The sequence below is a fragment of the Artemia franciscana genome, chromosome 3 (genome assembly GCF_032884065.1).
Source record: "Artemia franciscana chromosome 3, ASM3288406v1, whole genome shotgun sequence".
In the NCBI taxonomy this organism is placed as follows: Eukaryota; Metazoa; Arthropoda; class Branchiopoda; order Anostraca; family Artemiidae; genus Artemia; species Artemia franciscana.
In genome coordinates this window covers 20,395,100-20,421,573 of record NC_088865.1, presented here as the reverse complement: position 1 = coordinate 20,421,573, position 26,474 = coordinate 20,395,100, and the positions used below count along the sequence as shown (strand labels likewise).

The 26,474-nt window shown below is 34.9% G+C and overlaps 1 protein-coding gene across 2 annotated transcripts in view; it reads left to right on the top strand.

Annotated features, from left to right (window-relative positions):
* Window positions 1–26,474, top strand: part of LOC136024991 (NF-X1-type zinc finger protein NFXL1-like) — a 40,835-nt gene that overhangs the window by 9,525 nt on the left and 4,836 nt on the right. Inside the window, exons 2-11 of one of the 2 annotated variants that reach the window (XM_065700604.1) lie at window positions 307–437; window positions 3,854–4,002; window positions 4,615–4,793; window positions 5,994–6,256; window positions 7,535–7,765; window positions 11,950–12,198; window positions 14,316–14,410; window positions 17,365–17,608; window positions 19,609–19,776; window positions 25,974–26,210. In XM_065700604.1, the coding sequence (XP_065556676.1) occupies window positions 307–437; window positions 3,854–4,002; window positions 4,615–4,793; window positions 5,994–6,256; window positions 7,535–7,765; window positions 11,950–12,198; window positions 14,316–14,410; window positions 17,365–17,608; window positions 19,609–19,776; window positions 25,974–26,210 (1,946 nt within the window). The remainder of the gene's footprint in view (window positions 1–306; window positions 438–3,853; window positions 4,003–4,614; window positions 4,794–5,993; window positions 6,257–7,534; window positions 7,766–11,949; window positions 12,199–14,315; window positions 14,411–17,364; window positions 17,609–19,608; window positions 19,777–25,973; window positions 26,211–26,474) is intronic. The other variant, XM_065700605.1, reaches the window with a different exon arrangement.

Genomic DNA, 26,474 nt, shown 5'->3' with positions numbered 1-26,474 from the left:
TTTTTGAATGATGGATCAGAGCATTGTTCCAGAGCAGGGGCTGAAACTCAGAAAGCCCTTGTTGAGGCTCAGACTTGTTTTAAACTTTCTTGAAAGTTTCCTTCTAACATATCAGGGGGGGTATCAACCCATACTCCATCCTCCTGTGTAGTGGTTTGCATTGAAATATACTTGTTTTCTATCAATATGTTGTCTCAAGTTGTAAGAACATTGTCTGTATTGACTGAAGGATTATAGGAGCTAATATGCTTATTTTCTTTTGCTAAATGATTGGGCTTAGTATATTTGAATCCAAATTGTTTTCAGATAATATTATAAACGCATATGGCGGGGAAGTTGCTTCTCTTTCTCGCACAAAGGAGTTTCTGGAGGCAGCTCTTAGGAGTGAAGAAATCTGCTGCTTAATTTGTCTTGAAGGGATACAGAAAACCGATGCGGTAAGTTTTACGATTTTGAATATTATGAATTGCCAAATGATCTTTCTTCATCTGTTTGCTATCTAGCCTTATTTACAACACTATATAGCTTTTAAAATATTGTACTGGAAATACAATATGCTTACTTGCTTTCACCCACAGTATTTCTGGAATGAATTTATGGCCAAAGAGGGGGATTTTCAGGAAAATACTGATACCAATACTTACCGGGAAAATACCAGGCCTGCACTTTGTATGATATATAGACCAAGTTTGGGCCTGTATACAACAATGCAATTGATATGAAGCATATTTTTCTTCTCTTTTTTCTCCTTCAAGACAATACCAATGGAATATTGCAGAAAACGAAATATGTTAGTTCTTTTTGAAAAGGAACAAATATAAAAATAAATGGTAAAGCTATTTATTAGCTTAGGTTGGTAGCCCTTGCCAAAATCTTGATGTATGGGACAAAGAAATATTAAGTAAAGAACTTTTCATTCGACTATTGGAACTTTTAATTAAGATTCTTAGACTATCAAAAGAAAAGGAAATTGGCATTGTTTCGGTTGTTGTTTAAAATTCAACGTTCACCCATAAAAATGTAGAAATCAAGCTTATTTTTTCGAAGCCTTCAATTAAGGAAAAGGTGGGGTGATGAAATCTGCTATATTTACATACAATAAAGATTGTTATATGTACTATCGTTTATACTTACACTGAAGGGGGGAGACTCATCCACTCTCCACATGAAGATCGATTTTTCTGTTTTTGTGTTTTCAAGTTTAGTTTACATGAAAACCCTCTGACCTAAAAAAATATGAACACACATACCAGTAAACAAAATCGAGTTTTGGTGACACAATTGTTCATTTGGCTCGACAATTAACTGTGAAGTAAAAATGCCTTAATTTTGTGCGCCATGTTTCTTTCAAATTTATAATTTCTGTCAAATTTTGTTTCGCTGGTTCCTATGTAGGCCAATTGATTGTGTAGTTGTCGTTAGAATTAACAATATTTATAGAAAAGTTTCTTGATGTAAAATAAGTATTTAATATGTTTTTTTGGGCTTGTAGGTGCTTTTTAAAATTTCAACCTAGCCCTTATTTTCTTTTGAGCTGAGAAGGCCTGCAATCTTAACATTATATGGCAATTATAATCCTTAGCAATATAAGTTGAATGCCAAGGTCTTTGACCATTGGTACTTTACAAAAATCGGGAAGCTAGAGGAAAGGATAAATGGCAGAATTTATAAGCTTGACAAACAGCTTAGATGTCTAGTGGCCTATTTCGGTGCTGCACATAATACACAGAGACAAAAGTTGCTTTAAATCAACTCATCCAAAACAAACAAGAAAAACCGGAACAAGGAAAGAAAGAAAAAAAAATTGCTTAAAGAAGGCGAGTCATTATAAATATCATTCTTTTGAAGTTGCTTGGGTGACCGAAAAAAGGACTACCAAGTTAAACTTTGACAAGTTCTGACAGTACTTGAACAAAAAGTTCTAGCCAGCCTAAACTAGCTTGAACATACACATCTGAGAGTATAGGTTTAAGACGTTGGGGTGCCAGCATTATTTTGTGGCGTACGCTACGATCCAAATGATAATACCTATTGAGATTACAACTGTAAGCTACCTTTATAGCTTGAAATTGTCTGGCGGAAACTCGACTCAGACTGGGGGTTAATTCGAGCTAATACCTCAACCTGGTATAGTCTATTAATAGCCTTGAGCGTCACACTTGGAGTTGGTTTGAGAAAGAACACACGCCATGGATATAACCAAACAGAAATTATACGGATAGGCAGGACCAATTTAATCTACAATATCATACTTCTTGGTACCATCTTCGTCAACTTGGGAGCTTAATAGTTTTCCCATATTTCTCCCAGAGAAATTTATCAGGTATGGATTTCATTATTCCAAAACTCTAGTAGCCTGTAAACAGGGAAAAATAAAAACTCAGTTGTACAATTAGAGAATTTGCTTATCGATTCCAAGACACAAAAATGCTAACTAAAAATAGTAAAAATCTTCTTTTCCACATTTTCACTGTTAGTTCACTGTTAGTTGTACAATGTCGGCGTTCTAATCAATCGGGAACGAGCGTTGGACATGAGGTAAACACCTCCTCAGAACGAATCTATGACTTTCCCTGCCTCAACTTCTTTCTAACCAATTCCTTCCAGATGGTGCTGAAAATCTGTCTGGCCGAAGAAGACGACTCCCAGAGTGTATCCCTGGTGCAACTTTAGGACCGAAATGAATAAGCTGATTCTTTTAAAAGATGTAAAAAAATTTCCAACGAAAACGGGTAACGGAAATCAAACAAAAGGGGAAAATTATAGAAAGAAGAAAAGGATATTTATATAATGAAAAGAGAAATCACAAGTGCAACAGCATAAACGCATAAAAAAAAAGACAGAAGGAGAAAAGGAAGACTGTTTTCCTACATTAGTGATTAATATAGATCAGCACTTGAATGAGGCCTTAACCCTACTCATCCATACAATCACACAGGTCAAACCACATAGCCATACACAATCAACCATAAAGAATAATCCATGGACAGGCAAATTATGTTAACAAATTGGGGATCCCTTGCCCACACTATGGAAAATTAAGACAACGACAAGCTTTAAAGGGAAACCTGAAAATGTCATCTTTTCATGTGGCTGGCCGTGATACTGAGTCTTAGGGGGGGGATAATAGAGGCTTTCTAGGAAAAAAGAAGAAAACAATTATCTTGTTATGCAGCTGAACTTTGAAATGGGAATTTTGGGGTCTTAATATAAGTTTTTTTGCTGCTTTATTTCTACAATTAACTGTGGAAACATTGAAATGTCTGTTAAGTTTGAAAAGGGAAACAATGACGAATGAGTTTTTTTTTTTTTTTTTAAGAAGGATTGAATAATTCCACTCGTGGAATATCTATTTTGGTGGTATTTAGAATATAACCGCAGTCTGTTTTGGACTAAAAGATAGCTCCACAAACTCAAATGTGTGTTAAATTTTTTTTTCAAGAGGGGGGGGATGGAGGGGTAGAAAAACATTATATTTTTTAAAGTATACTGTTTTGGGTAATTTACGCCTAATCATCCTCCACCTTCCTCCCTCAATGTGGAAATGTGCTCCTTGCTACAAGTTATAAAATTATTATTTTACATCTCCATATTTGCACAGGCTATTTAATTTGTTTTATAGCCTGCGTCCATTCTCAGGGCTTCAAAATTGTTCTTCATGAATTTTCCCGTTTCGAGCTTAAATAGTGTACGTTATCTGTCAATGTAAAGGAAAAAGCATACATACACGCATGCAAACACACCGAAATACACACATATTATACTCCTGGTACATTATTTCCAATTATGATAGCGACAGATTTATAGTTGGCCTCGGATCAGAGCGAATGGATATTCATTGCTCTTATTGTAGATATGGTCATGTGATTGCTGTTTTGAGTCGCTTCATATGAGCTGTGTGCAGAAATGGGGAAGAGATTCGATTAGTTACCAGAAAGATGCAGCCATTGATCGCTTTGGTCCAAGTGCTGATATTGATGCCAAGTCTTTTAAATGGTCTTGGTAAGTTTTTTTTCGTTCTAGTTGGGTTCTTTACTTTTCTTTTCTTGCTAATCCTACGAGAACTGTTCTTGTTCTCATCCCCCTATCTCTTCTTCTCTCTATCTCTCTCTTGCTTTCTTTTTTCCCTTTTTTTTTCTCTCTCTCTGTAGGATACTACGTTCTGAATTAAGGAAGATCAGAGCACGAGAAGGAAAATGAAGGTCTGGATAACTAGCTACATAAATCGAAACAATAATTAATGCTTATTTTAATCTAGGTTTTGTTGCTGTTGAACGTTGATTATAATTAACTTTACTGTGTATCACAGGGGAAAAAGTGTTTAATGTTTATATGCATTCAAAGAAAAAAAAATCCCACATAGCTCCTTTTTGATGAGGTTCTGAAATCATACAATCCTTTTTGAACTTCTCTCACATGAAAAATCCCTAATTCTTCCTGATTTCAGGGGGCTGGGATTCCCAGCAAAGAAAAAAATTGACAAGACCTGGCCCGTTAAAAACCTGTCAAGTGACTTCCAAGTTGTTATATATTTCTTGTTTTTATTCATTTTTTCCGTTTTGTTACAAATTTTAGGTACTTGAAATATTCTGTTTCATTTCTATGTTTTTCCAGCCCAAAATGTCGTACTGAGTATTCCTACAGCCTAATTCCTGAACGGTACTATTGCTTCTGCAAGAAAGCTGTCAACCCTTGCTATGATCCATGGCTTGTTCCTCATTCCTGTTCTGAAATCTGCCGAAAAGAGCTCAAACCGAAGTGTGGTCATAGATGTCTACTGCCGTGTCATCCAGGTTATCTTTAACTCGTTTTTTCCTGTTATGCTGATACTTTGTTTTCTTTCATTTTCATAATGTATAATGTCAGCAGCCTGCAGTGTTCAATCTTGGAAAAAGCAGCGTTATTACTCCTGTTATTCTCATGGTTTTCCAAGAAAACTTGTTTAATATTTCAGAGGTAAAACTGGTTATGTTCTTGAAAGAGGACCAGAGAAATTTGTAAGCCAAAAAATATATCTGGCTTTAATTTCAGTGTACCAGGTATCTAGTAAAAAATTAAAAATAAACAACTGCAAAAACGGAATTTTTTGGTGTTTAATTACATTTTTGAGAATAATGCGTGTACTCAAATACATTTTAGGATATAATTTGTCAAAGTGACCCTAAAAACTTATTTGGTCTTTGGTATCTACAACTTTTTATTACTTTTTTTGTATATTAGTCCTTATTTTTAAGTGACTACATCCCATAAGCGCACAAATTAAAAATTAATCAAAAGCTTTAATGTTTAAAACTCATAAAATATAAGCAGTCGACTTTGTCGGTTTGGCTTCTGAGAGGCTCATATATCAACCAACATAAAAAATTATAATTAATTAAAAAAATTCCTCTCATATACACTGATGTCCTTGAATATGTACCTATATTTAACCCCTCTCTTTCTCTCCCCCTTTCTCTTTCCCTCCCTTTCCCTAAAGAACCATGTTCTGGATTCATACCTAGCAGCATCGGCAACTTAAATGGGCTAAATTTTTTACAAGTCTGGTACTTCTGTAATGTCATAGTTATCTCAACGAAGGAAGTGAGCTAAAAATCTGGGATTCAATATAAACTTCATATGTAATTTGAAGCAAAAAAGCCGTACAGTTTATATGTATCTCTAATTCGTTTTTTTTTTATTTTCATATTTGAAATGAGTCCAAAGTTGTGTCCAAATTGAAAAAATTCAAGTTGTTGATTTAAAACTCTAAAATTTTGAAAAATCCTACTGTTGCATTTTGCCAAAAAAAGAAAAAAAATTCGCTACAGTTGCCTTTTTAGTGCTTCTTTTACAGGTTGGTTTTCATTTAAAAAAGTATTCATTTTTTATACCGGTACGTTTGTTTGTTATCCCATTTTCTCGCAGCTGAAATTGCTCGTTGACCAATTCTTCTCTATATTATTTTCTTTCTTTGTTGTATGTTTTGAAAGTTTGTCATTGACTCTTATTTTTAGGACCTTGCCCTCCTTGTCCAAAAACAGTCAATGCAATATGTCATTGTGAAAAATCATCTCCTAAAACCCTGCGATGCAGTTCCAAAACATGGTCATGTGGAAAACCTTGTGGCAAGACTCTTAATTGTGGACAACATCCTTGTCAACAGCCATGTCATGAAGGTCCTTGTTCTCCTTGTGAAAAGAGAAGTGTTCAGCGGTGTCAATGCAGGAAAAAAACAATGGAAAGGCCTTGCTATACCCCAAATTGGCAGTGCGAAATGGTACCGATTTTGATCTAAGAATTCATTTTCTAAGTCAGAGTAAGAGTTAGGGAAATTCTTAGACATAATATGCTTTGCTAGCTGAGCCTTATAGAAAGCTCAATGACATACGACTTGAAGGGATACCAGATTTCAGAAAAATGTATTTTAAGCTTGGCTGGGAATGGGGAGTAGCGGAACAATGTTATAACTCCTAGCCTTATTCTTGAATAAGATTAGTATTACAATTGTCTTACTATTGCAGTCATGCACAGATTTTACTCTCTTTGAATTAAAACGAATTGTTTTGGGCATCAAGTCATGCCTAATTGTAGAAAAAGATAGTCCAGAAAGACAGATAGTCCAATTGAGTGGGAGGCAAATCTAGTGTTAGTTTATTTGTTAATAGAGATGTCTATCTGTTATCCATCCATGCGTCATTCCTAGGGGAGTAGAACTAAGGTAGATAGTCATAGAGCTAAAACAGTCATAGAACCTATAGTTTTCCAAGTGTTTGGTTATGTGGCGCGGGTAAACGGCGGGAGGAAGTGTACCTCTCTTATTGGACCAATACTTGTTTGTTATCTTTTAGCAAGTCACGCCTGCCTAGAGTCTCAGGCAGGTTGACCAAGAATTTAAAATTGACATAGGACCATTAGAGTGCCTGGAAAGAGAGGTAAACAAGGCATACCTACCGATGGTCTTAGGCAGGTTGAACCAAGAATTTAGAATTGACACAGGATCATTTAAAAGGACCGAAAAAAAATGGTAATAACGACATCACTCATTAGCCGACATTTTGCTTCTTTTTTTCTAATTAAGCTAATTTAGCACGGTGAACAGTATTCTCTTTCGTTCTCTGTATTCGACTAAAAATTTGAAAGTGACATATGTCAACTGGAAATCCCATTTCCATGCACAATTAGAAAAACAGGAACAAATAGAAGCAAATGTATTTTTTTTCTTCGTTCCCTTACCTCTATAATGGGAATTATTAATTACTGCGTATTTCTTTATTCTTTCTCTTCAGCTGTGATTTCATTACAAAAAAAAAGTTTTATAACCTTGCAATGAGCAAAATTTCTGCCTAAAAAGTAGTGTTTTGTATGTTTTACTTCAAAGATCAACTTACTAATTGCACTAGCAAAAGTTTCCTGTTTTATGAATCACCCTAATTGTTTATTTTATCTGAAATCTACGAAAATTTCCTGAGACAGTGGTTCATCAAAATAAAAGGGAACATCAGTGATATTTCAGTGCTGCTTAGAGATTTTCATGAATTATTTTCTATTTTTCTAGCCATGTGGTAAGGCGTATAGTTGCGGATCTCATGATTGTGAAATAGTTTGCCATGAAGGACCTTGTGGACTGTGCCCTCTATCATTAACTAGAAGTTGTCCATGCGGAAAATCATCTTATTTGCTTCCTTGTACTAAGTCTATACCAAATTGTGGCAGTACCTGTGGGAAACAACTTAGTTGTGGTAGCCACTACTGCGCTGAAAGATGCCACCGTGGCCCTTGTGGGACTGTGAGTGTTTCTATTGTTTTATAAGCTAAGTTTATTTTGTCATGTGAAGTGGTGACATTTAACTTTCTGGAAATTGTGGATATATGGTTGGACTCTTCAAACTGAATTGAGTCTCAGGCGATGAAACGTTATTACCGCCAATTAGAGATTCGTAAAATATATACATAAAAGATAAATAGCTTCGTTTTTGGCCCTCTTCCCAATAAGATGCCCTTCACCCCTCCCGTCTAGAAAACTAATTTAAATCATTTTAGTGTTATTAAAGCTTAGAGAAAAAATCTATCTTTGACTTTAAGCATGATTTAAGCTTCATATTCTTTTTCACATTTTTATTGCATTTTTTTTTCATAATTCATTTTAATGTTTGAAGGAGTGAAATTTCATTATAAGGAGCTTAGGAAGCTGGATTTTTTTCTACTGGAAAGTTATGTGGTCTTACTATTATTTAAGTCGTTAATTAACTCTTCGTTCTACTTTGATTTTCTACTTACTGTGGACTTCGCTCTTTTTTTTATTTCTTCTAGTCAACACCTTAAAGCATGGGCACAAGAATTAATGTTGTTTTGCGATAAGGGGAACGTAAAACAGACAATAAAAGTCTCTCTTAAGATTCCAACATTTCCTTTAATAAAAAAAAAAATGTGACCTACAAAATCCTATAAAAGAGGAACAAAATGAAACTATTCTAGTTCCAAGTGTAAATTTTTTAGGGGTTTAAACGGATAATTAATCTTTGACAATTGAGCTTCAAATACTGTTTTCTTCTTTATATTTCTAAGAATTAAACCCAGAAATCACGAATTCGGATTTCGTTTTCTTGTTTTTTTTTATGGAATTTTGTGATCTAGATCGAATTTTCTAAAGTTTTGTCCGCAAATAAAGCTTGGGATCGGAACTAGACTGAAAGATGCCTTGCGGCGATCCAACTCGTTGTTGGAGGAGGGTGTAAATTCTCTGGGACCTTGTCACTATCACATCCTTCAGAAAGGGGATGTTAGACCTTAACCAACCTTGATGATGCGCCACGACTAGGATCCTATTTGTGTCTTATCCGGTTCTTGTGGGACGGAGTCTTCAAATTCTTGTTATCAGGACGTCTCCCTTTGTCATACCGTGTACTAGGACCATTGTCGGATATCAACCAAACTTGCTCAGAAATATGAGCTAATGTTTGACTTAATCCTTTTCGGGATCAGGACTTCATCCAACCTAGTTGTTGACGGAAGGGAAAAGCCTGTGGATGCAAAGATTTTCCGGTCTTCAGCATATATACCAAAAGGAGTTTTCGTGTGTCTACCAAACCTGGCAGATATTTATTATAAGGGTTCTAGCAAGAGTAAGTGTTTCTATGTTCTTCCCACCATAAATTTACCAAAATGCTTGGTCAGAGATATCAATCAAATGTGGTGGTATCTTGTTCATTCTGTTTCGGGGTTTAGACCGTACCCTACATCTTCTGGGAATGGGGGATCCCTAAATTTTCCAATCGTAACATCTGCCGGAATGTGTTTTCTGATTTGACCAAAACTCGGTTGAAAGTTGAGCTAATTTCATTGGTTTAACTTGTTAGGGTCTGTGTCTGATATTAAATCTGTGGGGGGAGGGGGGAGAGTTAAATTTTTATCGTCAGAAATTACCAGACGAATCCGTTGGATCTCTATTAAAGTTGATGAGAAGTAAAGCTAGTGATATAATTGTGCTTGTCAAGGGATTGGGATCTATCCGACATCTAAAGTAGAAATTGGTTCATAAATTATAGTCATCAGGATATCTGTAAAAGAAGAAGCTTGGAAGTGATAGTCCTAGCTATGTCTTTTTGAGACCGATGCCGATTCAAACTCAATGGCGAAGGAGGTGTCTTTTTGGCATTACAACCCAATCTATTACCTGTAGAAGGAGGCGATCACTTAAATCTTGTCTGCTCAACATTTACCAGGAGAACAAGTCTAATTTCAGCCAACTTTGATGAGAGTTAACGCTTAATGACCTAGTTGTATATATTGAAGGCTGATTAACTATGCTATTTCTCTGGGTTAAAGGGTTCCTATAAATTCTAGTCATCAAGATATATACCAAAATAGTTTGCAGGACTCAGCAAAAACCTAATAAGAAGTAACAGTTAATGACCTGGCTATGACTCTATGTCGGGGACCGATTTCACGTCCACAGTAAAGGTGGGAAGCGTCCCTAAATTTTTTGCGCCACGGAATCTATCAGAATCTTTTGTCACATCTCCATTAAACTCGATTGGGGACTGAAGCAATAGAAACTTTTTAAAAACCCTCTGTTGTGTATTATAGGTCCAAACTACTCGCGCCATGAGTTTCAAGCGGATATGAGCTCTTTCTTGCTAACATCATAGATGCGATATATGTCTCTGAAATTTATCATCTTTATGAAAAATAACTACCTACGTTTCTGCTGTAAAGCTGGCGGTGTCAGATGGTGTTTGAGGGATAGGAGGTTTACTTTGTGCCTCTAATCGTTCAGATCGAAGATTCTTCAATAATTCCGCCTTAAACTAGGTGCAACGCGAATTATACACTTAAAATTGAGTGATCAATTAATGAGGCTAAAAAGTTGGTGAAGAGAAGGGTGAGAGTGCTGGGGGAGCTACAATTCCACTGTGTGTCTCACAAATTAAAAAGTCAAGTTTAACGAACTTAGGGGTTTGTTTTGAGGGGTGATAGGTCCACTTCGGTCCTCCGCTTATACAAATTCGAAATAGTTGCGTGATGCTGCTTGGCTTGTAGGAGGACGGGGTTGTGAAAAGGATTGTCAGCTTTCTTTGTGTCTTGAATAATATTGATCGAAAATAGTTGCATGATTCGGTTTCAAATAAAATTTAACATGGCCATGTTTTTGCTATAAAATTGATGGGGAGAGCGGTGGATGACTAGAATTTACGATAATGGGGCTACGGAGCTGGAGAAATTTTAATCACTTTATGACCTAAGTCAAACTTGAAGCTAAAATTGTTGTCCGTTTTCTTGCCTATGTAAGGGAGCTTTCCGCTCAAAAGCAGAGTCAGGACTCGAAAAAGCAGGAGTTTGGTGGAACAACTTTAGATAGTACCAGGTGACATAGACTATGAAACTCAAATTCAGGTCAAATAGTGTGGCTCTAGCACAAGGACAAGCGAAAACGGTCATTTTCCCCTCCAGAATGCCCTGTTCTCAATATCTCGTTTTTTACGCTATAGTTTGACTTACCACAATTCTTTAAGAATGACTCGTGGAACACAAGGGCCTTTGAATTCGGATGAGAAGAAATTTTAAAGAAAATTTAGATTTTAGCGTAAAGAGCAAGGGATTGAGGAGAGGGCAGTCCCGGTGATATGCGAAGTAATTTCTCTTCGATGTAAGTTTTAACTTTGCTCCTTACTTTAAGTTTACGTTTTAAGTTTTTTATTTAACATCTGACTATTGTTTAGATACTACCGGGAAATCTACCCCCTGTGTAAAATTCCCTCTGGAAACTTTCCTTCCCATGGAAAGTTCTCCCCGTGTGAATCCCCCTCCTGCGGACATTATATTTCCCTGTAACAAACACTATATGTATAGGCAAGTTAATATGTTACAGACCTTTCTCCAGGCCCTGTGTGTATGTGTGAGGAGGGGGGTTCATTTCGTTCCCAGAGGCATAGATATTTTACCTTTTCACTATGCCGAGCCGAATGACTATCTCAAAATTTGATTGGATGTCTTTGGGGGAAAAGGGCACGGGGGGTGGGGTGTATTTGCCCTCTAATCTTCTGGGTCACTTAAATAGGGCACCAGAACTTTCAATTTCCGTTCGAATAAACTATCCTGGTCTTCAAGGACCACTGGTTCGATGCAATCACCCCTGGAATAAAAAAAAGCACTTGTTTGTGATCTTTCTTCTGAAATAAAATGTGAAATTTCACAGTTTTGTTGATAGGAGCTGCAAACCTTGACGTTTGGGGGTGTTTTGGCTCTTTTTCGAAAATAAGGCAAATTTTCTCAGGCTCGTAGCTTTTGATGTGTAACAAATAAACTTAATGAATTTTATATATTTGGAATTAACATAAAAAGCAAATTCTTTTGATGTATTGATATGAAAATTCCTTTGTTTAGAGTTTCGGTTACTAATGGGTCGAGTCGCTCCTTACTTACAATTCGTTATCACTAACTGTTTAATAATTTTCTTTCGTCTATTTTCAGTGTCTTCAGATGTCGGTTAAAGAATGTCGTTGCGGAAACAAGAGGAAAGAACTGCCATGTTACAAGGAGTTTACGTGCGAATCAAAATGCAAACGTCTTCGGGATTGTCGTCGCCATCCTTGCAACAGGAAGTGTTGCAATAAAGATTGTCCACCATGTGAACAAGTGTGTGGGCGTGTCCTTGGCTGTGGGAATCATAAGTGTGCTGGTAGATGCCACGAAGGACGATGTTATCCATGCCATGAAAAAGTTAGTTAAACTATGTTTTTCTTTTCTTGTTTGATACTTGCCTGCTAAATAAAATTCCAATAACAAATGCATGATCAAATTCTTTCAATCTACCCTGAGGACACAGATCAAAATGAAAATTCCCAGATGTATGTTTGATAAAGCGTATATCTTATTGACAGACTTGCGCCTAGCTATTCGAAAGGATTTATGTAGCTGGTTTTTTCTCTTGGTTTCATTCGGTTCTCAAGATGCTTGTATTTTGTTTGTTACTTTTTTAAGGACATATTTCGTCTTTTTCTACTCTTTGAAAATATTAAAAAAGCTTTTGTTGCTAATATCGTTTTTGTATGTCTCAAAGCCTTTAACTGAACGATCACTGTTATTTTTCCTCTCCTTTAGGTTGGATCAATCGCGTCCCAAGATTTTTGAAGGCCGGAAAGGGATTATATCCTCTGATCTCCATATTTTTCTTTGATTTACTGTTAGTTTAGCCAGTTTAGTGGGAAAGCAATGCTAATGCTACTAGTATTTTCAATAAAATACTATGAAGACATTCCTTGTATTGGGTTTAGTCAAATTATTAGGAGGCTCTAAAGCGCCTCTGTGAAAGAATGAACATTACAAGGATAAAGTTAAGTGAAATTGAAAAAATTTAACTTTAGACCTATTCGTATAGTAGAGTTTATATATGCCTGTGTATTGCGTTTATCTAATCCTTTTCTGTTTTTTCTTGTTCTTTCTTTTCTTATCCTTTCTACCTCTTCATTTTAGGTGCTGTCATTTACTTAATACCACGCTATTTTCGGTAGTTAGATTGTTACCAGCTTTACGGACATCACTGTGAGTCTGGAGACTTTACGGTTAAAAATATTCCCATGAAATATCTGGATTTCAGTACTGATGCAAGCATAAGTAAGCACTGAGTTTACAGAAATTAACCATTAATCAAGTGTTCTCCAGTGGTAAAAGAACTTAATAAGAATGAAGAACCTTTTACATATTTTCAGCAGAGATACTAGTCATTACAAAAGGGACCTGGAGCTAATACCTTCTGACTCCACCCCTTTTTCAAGCTTCACAGGCAAGCCTACCAATCCTTTTGAGGGATATCAATCGCTTTTAGCTCAAATTCTACGCAAATAATTACATATGTTTGAGGAAGTTTAATTTATACATACCCACACCTGTATGTAGGCTTTACAGGCACCAAAAGTACTGTTATTCGTGTCAGTTCGAGATGACAAAACATCACCTTGGCCATTTATGGATGTTTAACCAAAATGTCTATTCTAAAAGTTTTTTGGACAGGATATTTTGGTTCTTTTGTTAATTTGTATATGCTCCAATCGTTCTTTGAAAAAGAAAGACATGTAGCTGAAATAAACCCTTAGTTAAAATAATAGGTTAAAAAAAAAGAATGTTCTATCGAATGCAAAATAACCATTTGAACTTACATGAACTTGTGGAAGGACGGTTTAGACTAAAATTTAGTTTTTGATGACTGTTTCGATCATTCTGAAAATATATCTCCCCTTCACCGGTCAAATTCTAGATTTGTGTGGCCATTCATCTGAATCATTTTACAATGTTCAAGAGTTAATTACCTTAGGAATCGGTAAAATGGTGGCAGTCATATTTAGAAAGAAATAATTGCCAAAAGGGGAACTTTTGTATTATCTACTAAATGTCAGATATGACCACATTACATGAGGCAATGATCAGAGAAGTCGGTGGCCCTAATCTGGGGAAGAACACATTAAAACACAATTGGACAGGAAAACGCCTGGCACTCGACCAATCAGAATACTTGTTTCTGCCCCTGTGGGGTCTTTGATTGACAGAGAGTGTTTTTCAATAAAGTAAAGGCCACAAAAAATAGATGTTCAGCGTTCATATGTTCTAGTGTCAAGCAGGGTATTTAGGTGATGTTTGCTAAGTATCTTGTACTACCTTGAAACTTCGAAAGAAATGTATATTATTTAAATGTGGTGAATTTTAAGCTTTGATTAAACTCTATATAAATAAATGAGCTTTTTTCCCCTACAACTGTACCCACACCTTTCTAATATTTTTCCATGAAAAGAAAAGCTGGTAAAGAATTTTTCTATATACATTACAAGGAATTTATTTTCAAGGTCGTATTGACTTGTGCCTGTGGCGCGTCTAGAATAACCGTGCCTTGCGGAAGAGAGAAGAATGTAAAACCACCGAAGTGTGGAAAACAATGCCAGTAAGTTTTATTACTTTAATCACTGCTTTTTTTTTATATTCAAAGTAATCCTATAATCCTTTGATGAATTTACTCGAGTATTTGCTACTAATAGCGCAATCCTGTTATTAAGTAGAGCCGTAAGTGGTGAACTTGAAATTTTTGAGTGATTATGCCTCTTATAACAAGGCTCATTACCCTTATTATAAGAGGCATTAAGTGGCCCAATAAAAACCGCTTTATTTACAACGGAGTTGCCACCCTTAATAACTTGCCCTTAACTTTAGCTTTTTTTCCTGGTGATCATCTTTTGAAATTTTTCAGTCTTTTTTTTATTTTACTGTCTATCTGAATGTTTTTTGAATATTTTGGTATTTGGGTTTGCTTCCTAGTCTCTACTTCCAAGAATAAATACTTTTTGAAAGTATTCTAAAAGAAAATAAAGCTTTTTCAATTGAACCTTTTAAGCTTTGGCAAATTGTAACGAACAAGACCAGATAAAGAAATAATTTATCTAGGATTTAGTTGAAATATTTTTTTTTCTAGACCGTCATTTTTCAAAACCGGAGGTCGTGGACTGCATAACAAGAGTTGAAGTTAAAACTAAACTTTTTATGTACGAAGAGCTTTCTAACTATAATTAATATATTCTAATCAAATATGCATGTGGATACAAAGAAAAAACTTAGAAAAATGAAGAAAGAAACATCAATCTGTATCTAATTTTAGGCTCTTCTAGCTTAAGTCAGGTAATTGGCTCCTAGTTATTATTTAATATGAAGTGTTTGTTAAATAATACAGGACTAAATAAATAGTCCTGTAAAATAATACAGGACTAAATAAATAATGAAGCAACTAATACAAATCGCGCAACCTGATTAGAAACGTATGCAAAGCATATAAGCATACAAAGCATAAAACGTCGCATTTATAGATTGGCTTCAGGTGAGTTTTAGAAGAGAGAAACGATACAACTTCATCTATCTTAAGCGGATGACAATATCATATATCTTATCCAATCAAAACCACCTCAGAGGAGAGTAGTGAATAATTGATGAACTCGTTAATACTTAACTCGAAGATCTAAATCATAATAGATGGGCAGAATTTTCACGGACACAAATCAACAATGTTTTTAATTGGGTAGAAATTTTAGGATCGTAATGCTAATATTGCAGTGCCCTTTGGTGATTGAAGTCATCGAACTAAATTCGATAGGTCTAACTCACGCTTTTTCTGAGCATAAATTATAGGCTAGTGTAGTAAGTCCAAGGACCCCCTCTAAATACTTCCAATGAAAAGAGGAAGCGATGTCCCAAAGAATATACCTTGATAAGAGAAGAAACCTTGACGCTTTAATATGGTCAGTAGAAAGTTAGGATTCGGACTCCAATCAAACATTTAAGTTTATTTGGTGTCCAACCTAACATTTTCCAAAAAATAGGGTATTCTTTTGTTTAAAAGTATATTCTTTTGATTTAAAATAGTTATGGCTAGGTTAGTATCCTGAACATGAGCTAGTTCAAAAAAGAAATGTTCAAAAATATCTCTAATATGCTCAGTTGACAAAAGTAGTTGTTCTATCTTTAGCCCAGTTTGAATCAAACGCAAATTAAAGACGAAACATTTCTGCTTATGTTTTATTTTGGATTTTATAATTGATTTTATGATTTTGCTGGAGAAGTAGGTAGCGTTTTTTTCCCTGAGCTGAACTTGAGTATCTTTTTTTTCGGTTTCCCATGCTCTTTACGCTACCCAACAAAAATATTACAAAATTCCCAAATAAAGTCACGAAATATAGTCATATTTATCCAGATCGATCAAAATTATATCCAGTGACCAATTCAGGCTCTGCAATTTTTTTTATATTAGATATGAGGTTTCTGCGTCGGATTCAAATATTTTGGACGTAATTATCAATGGTTTTGTGTTTTTTACTGAATTTTGTTTAACTTGTGAAAGATGTGTTAGTCTTAGCAACTCTTTATTTTGATTTAAACAAAAACGACAACAACAAAACTTTCGGGTCATTATTCTCGTTTTTTTTTACATCTTTCATATATTTGCTTCTTTTGGAAATCAAAATTGCTATATTGCTAATTTTTGTTGTTATTGCTTTAGTCTTTTTTGTAATTATGTATTTTTGTTTTAATTGGAAATATTCGCTTTATTATATTAAAAAAATAAAGAAACTTCTTTAACTTTATGAAAGAACTCCCCTTTGATTTGAAGGCTTAATCTTGTTTACTTTTCCGTGATAAAAGTTACTTGATGAAGTTTAACTAGTTGAAAACTACCTAAATAGATACTGCATGTTTTATACTGAGATTTATCCGTTTGTGTTACCGGTAAATTTGTAAAAATTTTTATTTATCTAAATGAAGCATATTCATTTAGAGCCATTCAAATATGAACTTTATTTATCAGTAAATTAATATTTTACTTTAAACGTTCATATTTGTGCCAAACAAATCTAAAGCTTTTTTATATTACTAGAAATTGTGGGTTTTGTGAAGATGATTTTTGGGCTTTATGATCATTACAGTAACAAATTAAATGATACGATTTGATAAGAAGTAAGTAGTTAGAAATTTAAGTCAAAGAAATTTCTTTCCTCGATAGTAAAGTTGTCGGTATGCCCATCTGCAATATGAGAGCCTGTGGCTAGTTTCCCTGCCGATAAACATTTTTACTAAACTTCCCACAAGAAGCTAGAGAAACAGTGGACGGCCTAAATTAGGTTGGAAAGGGACTAAGAAAACAAATTAATGTGTCTGGGAAGTGGTCAAAGCAGGATATTTGCTTGCCTGTTGGCTGATATCAAGCAACTTAAGACAGAGACGGGTTTTGAACAGTAGCAGTAAAGAGATAATTTAGAAACTTAAAGGTGACTCAGATCTTGTATTTCTAAAATTTGACAAATTCAAACTGCTATCCGTTTTTGATATGCTATCTGATTATTTTTTCTATTTCAGAGTGCCCTCAGACTGTCATCATCCAGAAAGAAGAAGACATCTGTGCCACTTTGGTAAATGTCCACCGTGTAAACGGGAATGTGGCCTTAATTACCCTGATTGTGATCATATATGTGTGACCCCTTGTCATGACAATGTTTTAGTAAAAGTTGATTCGGATACTGGAAAAAAGAGGTCGGGACCTTGGGAGAAGCTGAAAGAGCCTTCAATTGAAATTAGAAAACTACCTTGTCCACCATGTGATGTGAGCTTAACTTGTTTCTCATTTTTTATTAGCAGCAAAGCTTGGCGAACGACAAGCAATAAAAAAGGAAGGAAAACCTTAGTTTATACCTTTCCGCGAGGATCCAAGAAAGATCGCTCTGTCCCCCTCCTCACCACTAAAATTGAAGTCGCCTTGACCCTCCTCTCCCCAAAAAACTGTCCATGAAAGTATCAAGCCAATCTACAAGTCGTGAGACAAAATAGGGTACATTTAGCAGACCTGTAACTTTGGAAATATCCATTTTTTAAGAGCTAATATCCCCCCTCTCCCCGCCTCCGATTGAATTCTTTATTCATATGCATGCGTATAATTGTCTGGTATTGTTTTTTTTTTCAAAGCTGTAGATTATGTCCAGAAAAGGATATATATATATATTGTCAAAACAATATTTTTTAACTATGAAAAAAGAACCTAACCTTGGGCTCCAACCCGTTACTCCGAGACCAGAAGTCTCCAAGTAAGCCATACCCTCCGAGTAAGCTAGATTAGTTTGGGTTTTTCTCTAGTTACAGATAGTCGTTCAAAAGACATTATGTGTTATTTTTTGTCAAAACGAGATATTACCCCGTCCCCTTGAACTGAGTTTGCTAGATCGATCAAATCAGTTGTTTTTCCTTGCAATGTGTTGCTTTCAAGATACTGGAATTACGTAAAGCTGCGTAACATGATGTTTTATTTCTTGACCCTTGTAGGTTTTAGAAATTTTTCCTTTTCTATGCTTCTAGTCATTATTCTAGACTAGTCGTCTTCTTGCTTCTAGTCATTATTGACAGCAGAAAAAAGGATAGGCGTTTTTGGCCTTATCTTATGTAGGCGTTTTAGGAAAATGGTGCTTGATTAGAAACTCTGAAATTGTCAATCTGTGTTATAACTACGATTTTTTCTGGTTTTTAATTGTTCAAAGATATGAACAGTCTATTTTGTTTGTGTAGAGACGACTTCATTTTCTCATTTGGTACATAGAGAGTGTAAAGAGTTATTTAGGGTTGAACTGCAGCTATGCAAGTCCGAAAAAAAAGTCATACAGTAGTGCTGCTTTACAAAATAATAGTATACTGGAGAGGACTAGAAATTTTCACACTGCCTAGGCTTCTGACAATGAAAAGATGCTGGTAAAGTAAAAACAAAGTAGAGATAAGTGATGTGCATATCATAGTTGTGGTAATAGCTAGCAAACTACTACCCATACTAGCCAAAATAAAATAAAAAATGGGTTTTTAAAGAAATAATCTAGTGATGAAAATTTCTCTTGCAATGTTAGTTTGAATTTGCTAATTTTCATCCAGATTCAACTGAACAGTTGTTTTTAATTGCATGAACAAATTTCGTAAAAGAACACGAATGACCTGAAAATGATGTACTAACATAGCTCCAAGGAAATTTAGTTATACTACTACCATGAGAGGTTAGAAGTGATCACATACAAAAATAAACAAATAAAAGCTAACAAACTGTTTGAGGATAATAATACAACATTATTTCTGAGGTGAGAGTGGCTAGACAGCATTTTGGAAACTTAATCACTTACAACTGCCATAATGGAAGTTTCAAATTGCTAACACTACCGCTTCCTTGAGCTAAAGGTCTGGATGACGAATACTGTTCCTCTCATAATTTTTAATATTCGTATTGTTTACATGGTAAAGGCGTGCTTCTATTTATATCTCCAGTGAAATGCGGTAAGTTATTATCAATTTCAGCTATATTTTATTTGTTCTCTTTTTCTGCCTTTATAGCAACTGTTTCATTCATGTTTCATAACAACTATGTCTTGTCACTAATAGCACAAATTCTGAAAAAATTTCTGCTCTTGGACTAAAAGAATGAATGCTATTAATGGTGTGGTTTTGAAAAAGAAGAGAAGAAAAACGTTTACCTTAATGTTTGAAGATATTTGTAAGTTTTACGTTCTGTTATATTTATTTTTCCCATATCCTTGTTTTTTTTTTATTAAATTTATATTGATCTGGGTTATCTAGGTACCTGTGCCCGTTACTTGTCTTGGTGGACACGAGACTAAAAACTGGCCGTGTCATAATTCAAAGCCATCTTCTTGCTATCGTCCGTGTGGCCAAGTGCTTCTATGCAGCAATCACATCTGTTCAAGACCATGTCATAAAGTGGAGGATGGCAGGAATCTTAAGGAGGTAAATCTTGACGTTTCAATATCAGAGTTGTCCTTTGAATCAAGGAGTCAACTTGTGTCAAAGGATAATGTTTGCCAAAATTCGTATCAAAAATGCTGGGTAAAGCTTATGATGTCCTTATACTTCAACCAGATTCTGCCAAATTTACTCTTAAAAAAAAAATTGTAGTTGGCAAATACATGTAATCCTGGAGCTTAAGAATCAACGAATAGAAAAAGAGGGCAAAGTTAGGAAATAAATTGAATTTCAATTTAAATCCTGTTATTATTCAAACGGCTAGTTTGCAAGGTCATTGATGTTCAATCATATAACCAATTTCTTTTTGAAGGAAATTATTTCACAAGTATTAAGAATCAAGCTGAGGTAACCATTTGGTATACATTTTAAGCTCAGCATTGTGAGTGGAATTGATTTTGCGTACCTTGGTAATAAATTTGGTAACGATCTTAATATTTAATAGTAACGATTGGTAATAAGTCAGCCTTGATAACTTGTATGACATGAGTTTGTTTTAGACTACTGATTTTTTCTAAAGCAATATTTAGCGTTTTTTTTTGCAAGTACAAGCTTTGTTTATCAGTCATGTATCTTGTTAATCTTGAAAATAAGCAATGAACTTTTTACTTGCAAGTACCATTATATTTTCTGGTTTTAAAACCATGACAATAAATAAAACCGTGATAATAACTTTGGCCTAGAACTTCAAGAACTAGTAGCTTAATTAATCAAAGTAAATGCATAATAGAATATGCTGTATGTATAAAACGTATATAGCTTGATAAAGATATTGCTTTTTTTTAAATATATGGCTTCATGGAGGGGTAGAGCTCTTGTAGGAAACCTATATGTTTAATGGTCCCTGCTGACCCTCTTTGCAACTCTTTTATCTCAGTTTGGCAGGTGTGACGCAGCGAGCGCCTTTTAAGAATGTAATGTAAGCATGTTTATAGGCTGGCTGCTGCTAAGCATTCTTTCTTCTCTCGGCAAATTCTACTGTAGAATCCGTATATTTTCTTTTTCAACCAATGAGATACAGTTAAAAAAATTTACTAGTAACAAATCTCATTAGCATCTAGCCTACATTAACTAAACCTAAGACCGTTTTTGTCCCCAAGTTTCAGTCCTAGCGTACTTTATTATTTAGTGGTCCAAAAATGAAGTGAAAACAACTTCCCCTATGAGCGTCTTTATTTAAAGTGGCGGCGAGACTCTGTGTAAATTAAACCGCTCACGTTATTTTTTCAGTGTCCTGTTAGATGATTATTAGTCTTATTTTTATTCTTTATGCAAATGCATACTAATTGTTGCTTATAAATTGTCTCAAGATTGTCTAAAATATGAACCATGACCTGGCCTGTGTTCGGCTATTCTATAGATATTGTGCTGGTTTTTGACCCTTTTCATTGATGCTGGACAGTCAGTTCAGGATATCTCGTTAAACTTCTTATGATTATACATTTCCGAAAATCGATTTTTTTTTGCCCTGTCAATGGAAATGGCGATTTCTAAATGACCGTTTACGTTAAAGTATTGAGCAAAATATTTGTCAAAAGAGTTGCTGGAAAGGGGTGTTTCAATAACATTAAAGAAATTGGCTTTTCTTTCCAATACTTTTTGGAAAACTTAAGAAGGTGACGTTGCTGATAATGAAATACAATAATTTATAAATGCGCATAGAAGATTTGTCAGAAGAGATCGTGAAAAAAGTTTAAAATGATGGCTGATATATGAACTAATTCATAATTCTTTCAGTTGTCTTTGTCTTTTACCTTGTATAATGCGAATCCATATTCCATATTTGTTTCTAAACCACAGCTTATGCTCAAGTTGGGAATAATCTTTATTTATCGAAAACGTATCAGTTTTTCATATCCATAGAAATGGTCAACTAGTTTGTGTTTTCGTTAAAATATAGAGCGGTCCCATTTTTAAAGATCCGCAGATCCTTGGGCGAAAATTTGAAGGTTAGAAAAAAAATTTAATCTATTTCATTTAAATTCTGTGTCGCCTACGTGTGTTTTGTACATCCAAGAATCCGGTCATCGATCAAATTGTTAAAATAACGTTTCTCTAATATTTTCTAATTTGAAGCTGGGTTATTTATGGAATTGTTATTTATCCTTTGGAACAAAGAAGAGAAAATATAATAAATAAAAAAATAATAATAAATAATAAAATTTTAAAAATAAAAAAAAAGATTTTTTTTTCATTGAGGACGACTTGGCGGAGGTCCTTGTCGAAAGATTTGCTTGTTTTCTCTTAATGCTGTTTCATTGACTGACGCTTCCCTCGTTTTTCTTTTTGATTTTGTTTTCACTTATTATATTTTCTCTTCTTTGTTTCATAGGTCATGTGTAGCCAATGTGGTCTTAGAATATATTTATTGCTATTTATAGTGAAAGGATAATATCCACCTCGATACAATGCTTTTGTAATGGGATTATTTCAATAAGATTATTAGGATTGTTGTGAATTTTTTTTTGGCATTGAGGATGACTTTGCGGAGGTCCTTGTCGAAATATTTGCTTGCTTTCTCTTAATGTTGTTCCATTGACTGACGCTATCCTCGTTTTTCTTTTTGATTTTTTTTTTCATTTATTATATTTTCTCTTCATTTTCATAGGTTGTGTATAACCAGTGTGGTCTTAGAATATATTATTGGTATTTATAGTGAAAGGATAATATCCACCTCGATACAACGCTTTGGTAATGGTATTATTTCAATAAGTTTATGAGGATTGTTGCAAATTCAACCTCTGAAAGTTTTAGTTTTATTTTCTTGTTCAGTTTTACCATGTATATTGTTAGTAATATCAGTTGTTCAATTGTTAAGCCAAGTTCCGACAGAACGCGACACAAAATTGCTTGTGAATAAAATAGTTCGCGGGGCGAAACGAAAATCGCTTGGCTTTTCGCACTGCAGGCGATTCTTTTGTTTCAAGAGATTAAGGAAAAAATGAGAATGCTTTAGGCCTCTCCTTGTACCCTTACATTAATTGCTCTTGAGAACAAATGAAAAAAGAAAAAAACTTTGGGTGAGACCCCTTTTTCAGCGGCGATCAGCTAACGGTGCATTGAATTTACTTATCAAAGAACTTGAGAAAGAAGACCTTGATTTTTATTTTGATCACTTCAGGATATATCCTGTTCTCTTTAAAATGATCCATAATTTCATCAAATCTGAGATACAAAAAAGAAAACAATTTGGCGACAGCCGGTCTCGACAGAAGAGTGTTTTTTGACAGTAACTTTGAGCTACCTAGCTACAGGACAAAGCAAAAGGTCTTTGTCATTTCAATACAGAATTAGATGGTCTACATTGACTTCGATTATTTCAAACGTTTGCAAAGCAATATATTATGGTTCCCAGCCTCATTACTTACCAAGTCCTAGTGTGGAACTTCTATGAAAAATGAAATTTCCTAACTGTATTGATGATTTCGACTGAAAACATGTAAAAATTCAATGCCCACCGAAGACAGGCTCAGAATACTGTTGCTACAAGAAACACTTCAATTTTATTTTAATGGGTATGTGCGATCCTGACTAAAAGTTCATTTAGTTGATGTAGGGTCTAAAGGAAAATATAGTGATGGTGGTGTATTTGGACACTTTTTACTTGGCAGAGCCGTACAGAAACTAGACTTCCCGCTCTACCCGGATTCGAACTTACCTCAAAGTAATATTAAATTTTTCCTTATTATCGTTGTAGATGAGGCGTTCCCTCTTCAAACTAATATAATGGGACCTTTCCCTGGACAGCAATAGACGAACGAAAAAATGGTTTTCAATTACAGACTAAGTAGAGCCAGAAGAACCACTGAAAATGCCTTTGGAATTTTAGTGGCAAAGTGGAACGTTTGTCGAATTCAAATTTTATTGCAAGGTTCAAACAGCTAAGGACGTTATTAAGGCTAAAATATTTCTTTATAATTTGTTAATGTCGTCTGCGCTAAACGGTGGTCAGAATCGGTATTGTCCCCAAGCATTTACAAATGCAGAGGATAGAAATTGTTCAGCCAGGGGATTGAGGACGGATTGTTGGCACATAAAATCTCAACCCCTTAAGTAAACAAAGTGGAAACAGATCTTCACATGCTGCTATCGAAGCTAGGGAGCTATTGGAATACTATTTTAATAGTTCAAAAAGCTCTGTTTTCTGGCAGAAGGATCATGCGACAAAATAGGAAGAAGAATTTGTTGTTTTTTTAATCAGTCAGATAAATTGTACTTGTTTATAGAAAAAAGTGAATAATGAAGCTTAGATTTTGCCAAATTCAGCATTATACATGATTTCACGCAGTTTCATCTTTAGGAGAGCTTTTCTCTGTTCATTCAACTGCTTCGTCGACTCATATATGCTTCTTAAAAATAACATATCACTGTCTTCGATTCCTGGTAAATTTGTAATTTCTAGCTCATTGTCCATCCTTTCCATTATTGCAGTTTCAAATGTATTAACATTATCCTTTCGTTTTTTTATTTGGTGGATTAACACTATCACTTCCATTAGTATTGGTTTTTACGCTGTAGTCATGGGCTTGTTCTTGGTCATCAATACCAAACAAGTGGTCATAGATTATTTCTTCTATGATCTCTGATTGGTAATTTAAACTTGCTGAAGACTCATTTTCTGCTGGTGAAGGACTTGCAAAGTTCGTGAGTTCATGACCGTCGTGAGCTCATGCAAAGCCCTTTGCTTTTTTTATTCTTCCATTTTTGAAACCTCTTTTTGTCAGTTTTTCAAGCTTTACTTCCTACGAAAAAGTATCCCTGAGACCCTTCCATTTTGTCTTTCAGTTTGAAATTGAATAAAACTAACATTAAAGTATCATTTATTTTACTAATTTTGTTTTCTTGGTAAGTTCTTAGACAGCTTTATGACTGAAGAAAAAACATTCAAAGAAGTAGAGTTTCTCCTTTTTACTTAATTATTTATTAATTGAAGTTTGTATAAGCTTAACATTATATCTAAAAATTATAATACTGACAACGGGGGGAGGATTGATCATGAAGAGAAAACCCAAATCGCTCAAAATCAAGAATAAATCTAATCTATCCTGAGAAGAGGGCTGATATGGGTCAGGAGAGGGCGGGGGAGGGCAGGTGATTACTTTTAGATGAAAAGCAAAAAGTATAATTGTCTAACTCAAGCTATATATATTGTTGTAAGAATATTTTGGTATAAAAATTTGAACTCTTTTATATAAAAATGAGCATAATATACCAATTATTTCAGCTTCAATCGAAGGACGTGTATTATATTTTGAACATTCTATTAGCCAGATGTAAGCCTACAAGATTTATTAGTATAAACGGAGGGAACAGGGGATTTTCAGCAAATAGCTTGTAATATTTTTTCCTTTTATTAAGATCCAGGCTACTCATTTCAAAGATTGAACAAATACCAAACACATTTTACCTGATTCATCAAGGGTTTTAGCCACCTCCTTCCATGCATTTTTGTTGATCCTCAGGTCCTTGTGTTCTTTGCAACGTATATCATACAATACATGATATGGTCAGAGTCTTTCGTGGGGTTGGTGGCGTAGGGGGGAAATTTAATACAGTGCCCCCTCCCGACTCAAATATAAGTAAAAAAAGAAGAATCGAAGTGGGAAATTTGATCAAAGTAGGTAACCACCCAGCCTCCTCCCCCCATCCACACCACCCGTAGCGGCTTTCTTCAGTTGCCCCCCTCTCTTCTTTTTTTTTGAATGGCTCTGGATTTGATTTCAATGGTTGTTATTAATATTTCAACACCAGTTCTCTTTTTTCTTAAAAATAACACCTCGCTACACGATTTTTTTCAACTTCTGGTTGAAGCGTGGCGAAGCGATTTTTTTCGCTTTGGCAGGCTTTTGTGCCCTGGCGTAGGCGAAGCATATCTGCGCTCTGTCAGAACTAAGCTTTAATTTTTTAATTCCTGTCGAGTTTGAATTATTGCGCATGTTCTAAGAGCTGAATATGATAATTTTGTTTTGTCGCAACATTTTTTACTTGAAAATCTGAACTAGAATACAATTAAGGGTATCAATAATCTAAATTCTCACGATCAGGCTTTCTATGAGATTTGAATCATGTCGTCAGTTCTGCAATTTGATCATCAGGGGAAAAATTCCAAATTGCTTCCTTTAAATGTTTAAAATATTTCCTATGTGCACTAACTTTTAGTGAAATGTGAGATCTTCTCTCAGGCTGGATCAAGCTGTGAAGAATGTGAAGAGCCTTGTCTTAAAGCTCGCCCTGAAGGATGCGTTCATCCTTGTGTCAAACCTTGTCACCCAGGATCTTGCCCCCAGTGTCTTCAAACAGTGAAATGTCGTTGTCACTGTGGTCTCAACTGGGCGTACTATAAATGTGGAGAATGGATATCAAGTAAAGGACTAGCAAGAGAGAAAATGAAATCATGCTCAGATCAATGTCCAAAGCTGGTAGGGGTATTTTCTTTTTTGGGTAGGTTAAAACTAGCTCAGACACCTACAAGACGCTGTTATTTAACTTTGAGTAATTTTTGAGTGGTTCTTTGCAGCTTGTATCTAGTTATAAAAAAAAATACTCTGGATAACAGCAAAAGAAAATCTTTAATGACGAAAAAGAGATCTTGTTGAGCCTGGAAGTGCATTTCTAAGTGTTATATTTAAGTTCGCGTTTGATCACGTTAATTTCTTTATTTGCGTGTCCGATTTTCTTCCAAA